The sequence below is a fragment of the Hemitrygon akajei genome, chromosome 5, assembly GCF_048418815.1.
Source record: "Hemitrygon akajei chromosome 5, sHemAka1.3, whole genome shotgun sequence".
NCBI lineage: Eukaryota > Metazoa > Chordata > Chondrichthyes > Myliobatiformes > Dasyatidae > Hemitrygon > Hemitrygon akajei.
Window position 1 is genome coordinate 66579440 of NC_133128.1, and position 13072 is coordinate 66592511.

General features: G+C 39.2%; 1 protein-coding gene across 9 annotated transcripts in view; it reads right to left on the minus strand.

Moving 5' to 3' along the window:
* Positions 1-13072, minus strand: part of dmd (dystrophin) — a 1932045-nt gene that overhangs the window by 857146 nt on the left and 1061827 nt on the right. For all 9 annotated transcript variants that reach the window (XM_073045659.1, XM_073045653.1, XM_073045656.1 and 6 more), the window contains one exon: positions 6799-6949. In XM_073045659.1, the coding sequence (XP_072901760.1) occupies positions 6799-6949 (151 nt within the window). The remainder of the gene's footprint in view (positions 1-6798; positions 6950-13072) is intronic.

Below are 13072 nucleotides of genomic sequence, written 5' to 3' on the forward strand. Positions count from 1 at the left end.
TTAACAATAATGATGCAATTTTTCCATTAGAGGTTGAGATTAATGTGGCTTTAGCCAATATGATTGTTTTCTACAAAAGCATTGTACAGAGCCTGACTTTACAACATAGTAGCTTGCCACAGAACTGCTGTTCTTTTAAAACATAATCTGAAGACGCAATCATGTTGATTTTATTGCAACTTGGCAGTAAATCAATTAGCTTGACTTGAGCTCATTTTTATTCCAGTTTAACTTATATAAAACCTGCACCACTATCAATTCCCATGGTCTGTCATTACCATTTTGCAGTTAACTCCTGAGGCATACACTTGCATCAGGAAAATTTGATGACAATCGGTTCTGTGAAATCTTCTGCTTGGACTGCCTTGAGAAACAATGAATGTTGTGCCAAATACAGTAGAACAGCTATACTCAATCAATTGACAAAGATGCATACACTAGAAATCAAGTAGAAAATATAGCATATAAGCAATGCAAAAATAATATACAATCATAGGCTCTGGTGGTTTGACTAAAATTACTGGTAAAGTTTTACTATCGCTAATCCACTGCTTCACTTGAGTCTGGGTATCTGTAATACAGTTATAATTCTGTCATTAATAAATATGATCTAGTACACACTTTATTACTTTCTATTTATTAGATATTAAATTCAAAGACATGAATTCCATTGAAAATCTTTAAGTATCTTCAATATCGGTTATCCCTGTACTTGTACTCTAATAGATATCCTCAACGTTAGATATGTCGAACAGTATGACATATAAGAGTTACGTTTATTGCCGAGCATTTTACTGTGAGATTACTTTGCTACTGTGTTGACATAAATCTTTACAATGCTTCATAAATTTTTTCTCAACTACAGTTTTTCCTCAGTCACTGAAATGCCTCAGATCCAGATGGTATAAAAAAAACAAAAGAAATATTTTCCGCTGTTCTTTCCATGGTAAAGACTAGTCTTTTGATGTCTTTAATTAGTCTTTCTTTCCTGAGCCTTCTCTCAAGAGGTGATATTGAAAGTCATAAGAGTAATATGTACAGAGTGCTTTTAAGTGATAATGTGGAGAAGGGAAAAAATGATGGTGCTTTGACTGTACATCTATGTCGGCACGTCACAACGTATTATGGGCTGTAAACTTCGAAAGTAATATTCAACTCAGGAAAGTAAAAGCAGAATACCTCACTTTTTGTCTAATTCTGAATCCAACTGTTATTCTCAGCACTGACAGTTTAAGCTTGATGATTAACACATCCTCCCACGAATGGAGACTGAAATTGCCATCATCCATCAGATGGGTTTGGGAAGAAAGGAAGATGTAAACACAGAGAAAGCATTTTTCCCCATTCACTTTGCTGAGTGTAACTTGAGAATTTTTTCCACAAAAGTGGCTCCCTGTGAAGAGGCAAAATGCTAAAACATTTAAAAAAATAAGATCAAGGCAGGATAATAGAAAACATACTTGAAAAAATTCTTATTCTCTTCCTTACTGCAGAATAATTCATCCAACTATTTTGAATTTGCAGTTTTTAAGAACAGAATATTTGTGGCTTAAGTAAATCTAGGATGCTTTTGTTGCTTTGCGAACTGGCATCCATATTTCCATATTGCAGAGGTTGATGATTAGATCAACTCACCCGATACCTCCTCAAGACATCAACTCCAACACTGAGCTCCTGACTAGCATTTCCCATGGAGATCATACTTCCACAAATTCCAAACAAACATAGTCTGTTTCTATTTTCTTCCTCATATGCACTGATAACTATCCTTGTCATACAGAATACATTCAGTCCTATCTGGAATACCTTTGTTGCTTTCCTTCTTTCCAGTCTCATTTTGGCAATGCTTCTGATACCATCTGCCTTTTTAACAGTTCAATTTTCCTTGTACCAGGAAGGTCAGAAGACTTTCCTCTAACATGAACAAGGCACAAACTATCCCACTTAGCCCAACTAACTATGTTCAAACTTTGAACAATGTGTATTAGGTTTTACTCAGTTCCTTCAATATAGCTCCAAGCTCAGCCTCTACCCTTACAAACAAGAGAAAATCTGAAGATGCTGAAAATCCAAGCAACACACACGAAATGCTGGGGGATCTCAGCAGGCCAGGCAGCATTGAGGAAAAGCGTATAGTCAACGTTTCAGGCCAAAACCCTTCAGTAGGACTGGAGAAAATAGCTGAGGAATAGATTTAAAAGGTTGGGAGATGGAAGAGAGAAACATAAGGTGAATGGTGAAACCTGGAAGGGGAAGGATGAAGTCAAGAGCAGGGAAGTTGATTGGTGAGAGAGACAGAAGGCCATGGAGGAAAGAAAAGGGGGGAGGAGCATCAGAGGGAGGTGATGGGCGGGCAAGGAGACCAGGTGAGGGAGGGAAAAGGGGATGGGAAATGATGAAGGAGGGGGTGTTGGGGGGGGCATTACCAGAAGTTTGAGAAATCAATGTTCATGCCATAAACAGTCCTTCCAGGTGAGGCGACACTTCACCTGTGAGTCTGTTGAGGTCTTATACTGTGTTTGGTGCTCCCGGTGTGGCCTCCTATATGTCGGTGAGACCCAACATGTATTGGGAGACACTTTATCGAGCACCTATGCTCTGTCCGCTAGAACAAGCAGGATCTCTCAGTGGCCACCCATTTTAATTTCACTTCCTATTCCCATTCCGATATGTCCATCCATGGCCTCCTCCACTGTTGTAATGAAGTCACACTTAGGTTGGAGGAACAACACCTTATATTCTGTTTGGGTAGCCTCCAACCTGATGGCTTGATCATTGATTTCTCAAACTTCCAGTAGTGCCTCCCAACCCCCCCTCACCACTTCCCATCTTTTCTTCCCCTCTCTCACCTTATCTCCTTGCCCATTCTCGTCCCTTTTCTTTCTTCCATGGCCTTTTGTCTTCCCAGTTCTTTACTTCATCCTTCCCCCTCCAGGTTTCCCTTATCACCTTGTGTTTCTCTCTCTCCCCTTCGCCACCTTTTAAATCTACCCCTCAGCTTTTTTCTCCAGTCCTGCTGAAGGGTTTCGGCCTAAAACATTGATTGTACTCTTTTCCTAGGTGCTGCCTGGCCTGCTGAGTTCCTCATCATTTTGTGTGTGTGTTGCTCAGCCTCCACCCCAGAAGAATACAGAAAACATTCTTGACTTCAGTCCCTATCCCTTCACGTCTCCCCAGTGTACTGATAACTGGATCAACTTTGCTTCCTGATCCACAAGCAAAAATAAAATCCACCCTGCTGAAGGGTCTCAGCCTGAAACATTAACTGTACTTTTTTCCATAGTTGCTGCCTGGTCTGCTGAGTTCCTCCAGCATTTTGTGTGTGTCTCTTGGATTTCTAGCATCTGCAGATTTTCTCTTGTTTGTGGTTTGGCCCGACTCTCATTTTCATACATTCCATCTCCAATATCCCTTCTCTTCTCTATCTCAGCTAATTTTGATCCTTTTCAGTGACAAGGCTAATGACCGGTATCTACTTCAAGTGCATGATCATGTAAACAGGTTAAAATCGTCTCACCTCTAGACCACAGCTCAAAAGAATGTAGGGGAAGATGGGAGCTGGGAACATGAGGTTTCACAAATGCTGACTCAGCTGGACAGCAAATTAATGGAAACATAGGTGATTTCTTCACAGGTGTAAAATGGAGAAATGTTTACACAGGTGGGAAGATAGCTATTGAAACATCAAGTTCTTTGTATGGCACCAAAGACTCCGGCAAATTTCTATGATGTACTGTGGAGAGCATTCTGACTGGTATGGAGGGACAACTGCAGAGCATCAGAAAAGGCTGCAGTAAGTTGTAAACTCAGCCAGCTCCATCATGGGCACTTACCACCCCACCATTCAGGACATCTTCAAAAGGCGATGAATCAAAGATGTGGCATCCATCATGAAGGGCCCTCACCTCAGACAATACTAACATCACTGAGGGACAGGACTCAATATTTTGATTTTGAATTTTGATTCTGACAATGGTTCAGTTTCTCTCTTTTACCTTTTTATAGACCAGATTTTTGATTCTTCCTTTGCCCCCAATCCCATTGCCTTGCACTTTGTACTATTGTCCTTTTATCGCCGTTTGAGTCAACTCCGTATAAGGTCAAAACTAATCCAATCACAAATCTTACGGAACCAAAATACTTCCCTATCAAATGCAGACTTTGTAATATTTTGTGCAAGCAGCTTTCTTATATTTACATTAAAACAAACATCTTAACTGATTGATGTGTTCCTGAGCTGTAAATGATTGCTCTTTGTAAAGTACAAGAACCAAAGAGTCTGCTAATATTCTGTACATCCTTCTGTTCCTTATTCTAATTGTTATCACAGTTGTGCTTGGTACAGTCTGATTCTGCACTTCAGTTTTGGTTTTCATTCAATGCAGTGCTTTTGGTGCAGGATCATAAACCAGGGATGCAAATAGCTAAATGCTGGAACTAACTTGACTTTATTTCTGAAAGAACATTTCATGAAATTTCAAACAGCTTACATGGCCACAAAGGAATTATATGTACAGGATTACACCAGACAAAACTAACAACCTAAACATGTAATGAATCTCCCAATAAAAACATCCATCTGAAAATGATTATGAAAAAATCCTTAGTCTTTGTGAGTACTGATTTGTGTGTATAATAGCTATTATGGAGAACAGCAGCCTGACAACAAGCACCAGACCAGATCCCCTGTCCTTCAGTGAAGCTGCTGTTCTCTATTACAATCTGTTGTACTCCCAGGTGTCCACTCTTGCTTAATTCAGTCATGCCTCATTAGGTGAGTGAAATCAAAGGCTGGTGGAGAGCTCCAATCGTTCACTGCAAGCAACTCTGTCAGATGTCACAGAGAATGATACCACAACAATTTACACTGAACTAACTGGAGGAAGAGGCTGCAATATATTACTATCTCACTAACTCTAATACCATTACCCTAAAATAGAGCTGGCACATTCCTTTCATTCTAACAAAACCACAAAAGTTTCCCCTTACCTTTGTTTGCTTCCCCAACATTATGTTCCCCCGCCTTCCCTTCCAACTCCGACCACATGCATTCAATCCAAAATCATTTCCTTCATTTACAGATTCTTCCATTGCTTCATTCCAAATCCTGTACCCTCCTGAAATCCTCAACCCAAGAGTTCACTTTTCCAATTTTCACTTAAATAACCTCAATTCTGAGGACCATGCTTATGGGAGGATGTGTGAACTTTGAAGAAAGTGTAGCAAAGATTGTAATTCCACAATTACGTCAATCCACTGTTTGATCTGGAACTGATGTTGTCCAGAAATTCTTTTAAGTCTAGAATGAGACCAAAATCTCATGGTAACTGCTGAGTTATTCTATGTTTATCATAGTACAGGTTAGACAGGGTCAGACTGTATCTGTAAGAAGTAAAAAAGGAACCCGAGCATATAATTTCCTTTCCTATTGCAAATGGTCTGAACAGGTTTAGATAAGAAACTAGTGTACAGCTCTGAGGTCGTAATCCAGCTTTGCAGACAATAAGTACGTAAGCATAGAACCAAATATAAACATGTAAGCAATCATAAAGAAAGTTAAACCTATAAGGAATAAAAGCAATCAGCACCCTAATCCAATACCACACATCATGTCAAGGTATGAAGCCTTAAGACTCAGGAATTCTTTCCGGTGTACTGTATCTCTCCTTAATTTGAAAAGCCTTTTGAAAATCTTACAATGTCAATTATCGTCTTTCATTCTTCACTTTGGTATCTGTTGACACCTGTGCCTTGCAAAGTGACTTTAAATATCCACATAAGCATCCGATTAACCCAGTTTCTCACATTGCCACATATTTTGGCACTGCACTTTATATAATCATATAAAGTCATAGCTTCAGAATATAAAACTGCAGATTGGCAACTGAATTCCATGAATTTATCTTCCTTTTAACACTTCATCTTTTCGTTAAACTTAATCTTGAAATCACCTGAGGAAAATGTTGATAGTATTCTAATATTTTCTTTGATCTTAGGTGTGTTTAGATGAATCAAGATCAGACATTCCAGGTAGTATGCTTTCATATTTTTTGGGACAGGTTAACAGAAATGAAACAACAAGGGCATAGACTTTAAAACATATAACTTGCTAATTTTACATACAGGTCACCATGCTGTGTTTGTAAACCCTTGCATCACTGATCCAATATAAAATAGAATACTTAACAGCTTCTATTACTGCAGAGCTAATGGAATTTTTTATTGTCATCCATCCTACCAGACATGCAACAATAAAGTCTTCAAAAACAATACAACTCATAAAGGTCTCTTTATAGCTCTCTTATAATTACATCCCAACATAAGCTGCCATTTAATCATAAATAATCTACTGATTACCCATTAGAATAAGATCAAAATAAATGCGTGAAAAATAGTATTAATGAGGGTGCATTCTCCACACTACGCACCATGAGCAGCATACCAATTTAAATGCACATGACAGTCGTGACTGCCATAGGATGTCAACTGCAGATTTGTCCTTTCTCTCCAACCAAGTCCTCACACAAATCTCAATGGTCTTTGCAAGGCAATTAACATTTCCAGTAAATTCTAAGTTAAATCTTGCTATTCAATAGTGTAATTCAAATCAGTGCACAACCAAATAAAAAGCACAAATATCTATATTTGCATACCAAGCACTGAAGAGGATCAATTATGCAAATTGTTTTCAAAACTCCACTCCAATTGGCAACAACCGCAAACTTCAAAATTTAATTCTAAACCAGAACTTCATCGAACATGTAGTAGCTGATATTTCACCAAACTGGGTATTATTACCTTTACTACTTGCTTCATTCTCACTGGATCTATAGTTTCATCCTCCATCTTGTTGTCAGCCAGAGTAATTTCTGCTTCTGTCATCCACTTGGCCAGGTCTTTCAGTTCATTGTTGAAGGTACGCCATCTTTCCACACTTCTATCAAACCTCCTGGGTAAAAGAAGTAAAATAAGTGCCTTGTCAATTTGAATTATGATTTTACCTCAGGTTCTACATTTTCATTTTTTAAACAAACAACAATAGAAAAACTATCTTGGAGAACAATCAAAGTGGTGCAAGTCTCAATTCATTGCTGTATGGCAAATCAAACGAATTTGGAAGTATTCAATGGAAGGTTAACATAATTGTTGTTTATCCCACAAAAACACTAAGTTTTCACTCAAACGATTCACTCAAAAAATTCATGGCAGGTTGCAACAAGTACTTTTTCCCCGTTCATTTCAATGGAGGATAATGCGTGTCAATGACTAAAATACTGCACTTAAATATTTTATTTTTCATTCAACTGTTTCTCTTCGTCACATCTTAATCATTATAAATATTAGTTGCTTATCGAAAGATTTTAAATTTTTGTCATGTTGAAACTCAGCTAAATCAGGGGCAAGACTCTGTGTTCCTGTCTCTGGAGGAGCAGGTCACTTTGTATGAGCATCACTTCCTGTTGGCAAGTTTTTTTTAATATCACTTCCTGTGTGGGTAGCTTTTTTATTCTGATTTGAAGCACACAATGGAAAGGCACTCATTTCCATCCTCTCTTTATTTGCCCTTGAACAGCAAAATCTGTAAAAGTCTTAATATTGTGGTAATATTGGCAAACATTTAGTAGATAAATTTTGAAGGAATTATTATGTTTCGGTTTATGTTTGCACTATATGTTACACTTGTGGTTTACACTGCATAGAGAGGGAGTATTGCACATGTGTACTCCCTTGGTTAACACTTGTGAGAATAATTGATAGTGTTAGTATATTCATGTCCATGATGATTCTGCGTTGATTTCATTATTTTACTTAACACTGCAGTTTCAAAGAGGAAAAAAAAGCAAATCTTATTAAAAACCCTGAAAGAAAGCTTCATTCTCGGGTGATTTTTGAGAAGTTGTTCATCATGTTCTGATCCAGGACAAAAAAAGAGGCATATGTGAGTTTAGATGATCAGAACAAAATGTCATTGGCAAAATTAACGTTCTTTCACATACTCAGTACTCTGAAGACATGCTGGAAGAAGAGCCAGTGAATTTATCACGGGGTCAACCATCATTGAAAGCGATCATATTCCCAATAACAGGGATGAAATCCAAACCCCTGGTGCTTGGCAGAAATACAACCCTTGCACATAAGGTACATCTACACCACAATGGTCAGCACAATGCACCTTTTGCCCCATGACTGGACCTGGGTTAGGTCACAGTGGGTGAAGTAACATGTTCTTGATTTAGGCAGATTTAGGCAGGCTAGTCATCTGTCACTTGGAAGGTGACTATAAGATGAGGTCTTGTTTCATATCATCAGCCAAGAGTTTAACAAAGACGAGTCAAACAGTTGGGTAGCTCCCCATCCTTTCCGCTCTCTACGACAACCTCTATCAAAAAATGGACAGCAGGCCCTTAGTTGACTCATGTCCCTCAGTCACACTTTGAAAAGAGAACCAGCGATCATTCCATGGAGCTCATGCAGAGACTCTTCAGGAACAATCATGCACCAGACTCCAACAGAGAACACCTGGCATTTGCCCAACTTTGGGGTTTACCACCCCCCCCCCCCCAGAAACCTGCACAAACATGATCTGTTTCTGATTCAAGTGCACAGTTCCACGGCATGTCACTAAACAATGTGCTCTTGTGGGGTCCAAACCTTAATAACAGTCAGCTTGGGTTCCTCATGTGCTTCGGAACGAAGTCCATTGAAGTGATGGTAGACATTGAACAAATGTTCCATGGCTTCCTTGTGAGAGAGGATCATCAAGATTAGTTCAGACTCTTGTGGTTTCATGATCACCAACTGGACAACGAGACACTGGAGTAATGCATGAGAGTTCACGTATTTGGTAACTGTTGTTCGTCAGCTGTGGCAGACTATGTCATTCAGAGGGCAGCTATTGAGGGAGAAAAGGAATTCGGAACTGAAGAATGGAGATATGTTTCTATGTCGATGATGGTCTTAAATCATTTCCTGGAGCAGAAGAAGCAGTCAGCATGCTGAAAGCAGCACAAGACATATTGGCGCAGTCTAGTCGCAGCCTGCATAAGATCGCATCTAACAGAGCTGAGGTGATATAATGTTTCCCATCTTTAGATCTGGCCAAAGGTCTACAGAATCTTGATCTTGGACACAACTTCTCTTCTACTCAGCATGGTCTGGGCGTTGGATGGGACCTCATTACTGATATCCTTCCTTTCAAGTCACTAACACTAAAAGACTATTTAAGCATCTTGGTGTGCTATTGACTATTAGCAGCCTATTTGACCCTCTTGGATTTGGTGCTCCAGTCAGTATCCAGGGGCACTTCATGTTAAGGATACCTGTGATCAGATGTCCTACTCCCTAATGAGAAATATTAGCAGTGGCAGCAGTGCTGTTATTCCCTTCAGGATCTTAAAGTTTGAAGATCCCAAAAACCTACACAATTCCAGTATCTGCAGCCCAAAAGAAAGATGTCTTCATCTTCTGTGACGTGCCAACTAAAGCTATTACTACTGTTGCACACCTGAAGGTCACAGACACTGCTGGATATAGTAAAGATTGATTCATCCTGGGCAAGGCAAAGCTTGGTCCCACACCCGATCTCACCAGAACAAGGCCTGAACTCAGCCCTGCTGTTCTGGCAGTTGAGATGGCAGAGATGACAACAGAGCAGCTGGACACAGAACTAGATGATATCAAGTTCTTTACCGACAGCAAAGTTTTGCTTGGTTTTAATGAAAGCAGAAGAGCCACTGGAACTATGTTCTTACTGATCTCAACACAGCTAATCATGCCACAAGAAGGATCAAAGCTAAGCAGTTCACACTCTCCTCATGGTTGGGTATGTGTACTGCATTAGATAACACTTACTGTGAGAACATTGGACAGCATTAGTATATCAGGCACACAATAATTCTGTGTTGAATTCAATAAGTATTTTACTTAACTCTCTGCATTTTCACAGAAAGAACATTATAAACCACCAAAGAAACCACGGGTGATTTTTGATCAGCTGTTTAGTTCGCCGCATAGTTGCGTCCACATGCACAGTGAGAGCAGTAGACTTAGAGGTCTGTCTAAGTTTGTTTCAATAGCCACAGCTCATTTTCCCCAAATCTCCCATGATCCCTACATATCCCAAGTGCCACCATATACATGACCAGTCGGTCCTCAGTGCTAGGAACAGAAGTACTTTCTCTCTCCAAGTTACTGTAGGTGCAAATACAAGTTACGTACAAATTTTCTGAGGCTGAACATTGACAGGCATATGAAGCACAATGTACACAAGGATGAAGAAATTTGTTCAAGGACTACTCAGCAACATCTCTGTTTCTGGAATGGAATTAACAAATCTTGTATGTTTACATATTTGATAGATTTGAATCTCAACTTGGCAAACAGAAGAACAGCAATCAGCAATGCAAATTTGAATAACAAAGTACAAGTCAGTGGGAACAACATTCAAAACTGCATTGTTAAGTTAAACTGGGCAGAGCATAAATCTTGGAGTGGCCACCAGGACATAAACAAAGCAATTACAATTCACAAGCATTGCAGGTGTTGGAGTAAAGTTCTTCTAACTGTTGAAAGTCTATATATCCAGTGAATTAACTTCCTCAAAAAAATACATGATTAGATTAGTCTGAAAAACATAGAATCAAATTCTCTCTCCAATCTCTGTAAATAAAATACAGTTTAAGATTGTAAATGTACCATAGGAAGAGTGTTAGCAAGTTCACTAAAAAGAAACTATCCACAGGACTTCTGATGTTATGAGTTCCTGGGATCTTTCAGAATCAATAAGTTAAGCCAAGCTGATTACCTGCCAAACTGAAAATAAAAATGTGCTGAAAGGAGATGGTTTACAGGGGATCTAAGATGCAACTTTTTCCACACAAAGAGTAGCTGGTTTCAGGAATGAGTTGCTAGTGGTGGTGGAGTAGAAACAGTAACAATATTTAAAAGGCATCTAAACAGTATGGCATAGATGGATATGGAATTAATACAGCCAAATGAGATTGACTTACACATATATTGTCAGCATAGTCATGATGGGACAAAGGTTCTGTGTGGTACAACTCTATAACATCTTACACATAAATTGCATCTCAGATTTTAAATTCTGTGTATGAAATAGCAACAAGTACATCGCTATCAACTATGTTCCAACAAAATTCTGTTCCATATATTCAACATGGAGTTATTACATAAGGTTCACTGGCAAATTAGAACATAAAAATACAAATTTTGCATTGGTGTTTTAAAACCAGGGATCCAACTACCAAGATAATTTAAGTGCTCACATCAAAGTCGCCTCTGCTGGTGGTTATTACAAATTAGTGGAGAGCGTCTCAAAAGACAGTCCGTATTTTCATTTTTTTCCTTCATTGGTCAGGTAATGGGTTCATCTGTAATCCTGGCTTCTGTATAAGATTCTGATTCAAAAGTATAAATTCACTGTTCATGGGACAAGGACAAAAATTGGCAGAGAGATGGTTATATCCATCTCTCTGCAATGTCATTTGATCATTTCATTTTGGCCAGACACTAAAATTATTTCAACAACATCTTCACACACAACCAATGTTGTGTAAAATGTAGAAGCAACAAAAAAGGCAACTTTCTAAAACAAAATCTAGCCATCCAGCACATTTACATCATTTAAGATGCACTTAAAGAGTTTGCCACACTACAGACAACTAGTAAATTGTTCATCTCCGCTCTATATTTCAGCTCAAAATCCCATCGAATTTGTACCAGCTGGAATCACAAGGGTCTTATTCCCAGTGTTAAAGCTTTCCCTTTGTATGCAAAGTGCTCTATAATACTGCAAATCTCAGCTAATTTGTCTGTACGCAAATATGTTTCACACTCTCAGCTGATGTATTTACAAAGAGCTTCAATGTTAAAATATCCGTTACCGATTGCTGCTGAAGTCTGTTAACACCAAGTAATAATATGCTTAATGACTGTTCCCATTCACCCACCATATACATTTAGTGGTCACTTTATTAAGTACCCCCTGTACTCGATAAAGTAGCCACTGAGTGTATGTGGTTTTCTGCTGCTGTGGCCCATCCACTTCAAGGTTCAATGTGCTGTGCATTCAGGGATGCTCTTCAGCACACCACTGTTGTAATGTGTGGTTATTTAAGTTAACGTCGCCTACCTGTCAGCTTGAACCCGTCTGGCCATTCTCCTCTGACCTTTCTCATTAACAAGGTGGTTTTGCTCACTGATTTTTTTTGTTGTTTTATGCACCATTCTCTGTAATCTCTAGAGATTTAAGGTTTAAGATGGCGCTGCTGAAGTTCAGTGACTACTTGAGGCCAATGAAACAAAAAAAGTAACTGAATACTTTGCTTTTCACCTTTTCTGGTAGACAATAGCTGCAAACAGAGGCCTGTGGCTTCCCTGTCAGAGTTCAGCTGGATCATCTATATGACCTGGCATTTTTGCAGTGCAGGACGGTTTCAGCATGTCTGGGCCGGAGTGGATTTGGAGGCAATTTGAAGCAGTGGAGACAAGGTGAAGTTGAGGAAAGATCTGAGGTTTCAACGATTTAAGAGCCGAGACGATTTAGAAAGGTCAGGTACTGGCTGAATTGAAGCGACAGAGCTGGAGCCCGAGGGCATATTGAAATGACAGAGAATGAGGAACGACCTGAGGTTTGGACAATTTAAGTGCCAGGAGAGATTGAAATGGTCAGGGTGCTGGGGTCAGAAGCCAGGAATTCTCCACACCCCGTGTCTCTGTGCTGGACTGAGGATGTGGCCTGCAACTCGAGGACTTCTGGATTGGCTGTAGTAATGCTTAGTTTTGTGAACTACAGTTTTGAACGTTGCTTGTTTTACTGTTTGCATAATTTGTGTGTTTTCTCTCTCTCTCTGCACACTGGGTGTTTGATGGTCTTTGTTTTTTAATGGGTTCAATTGGGTTTCCTTGTTTCATGGCTGACTGAAAGGAGACAAATCTCAAGGTTGTGAAAAATATACAGACTTTGATAATAACTGTACTTTTTAACTTTGAGACTGTTGTGCATAAAAATCCCAGAAGTTCAGCTGTTACTCAGCCCACCCCGTTTGGTACC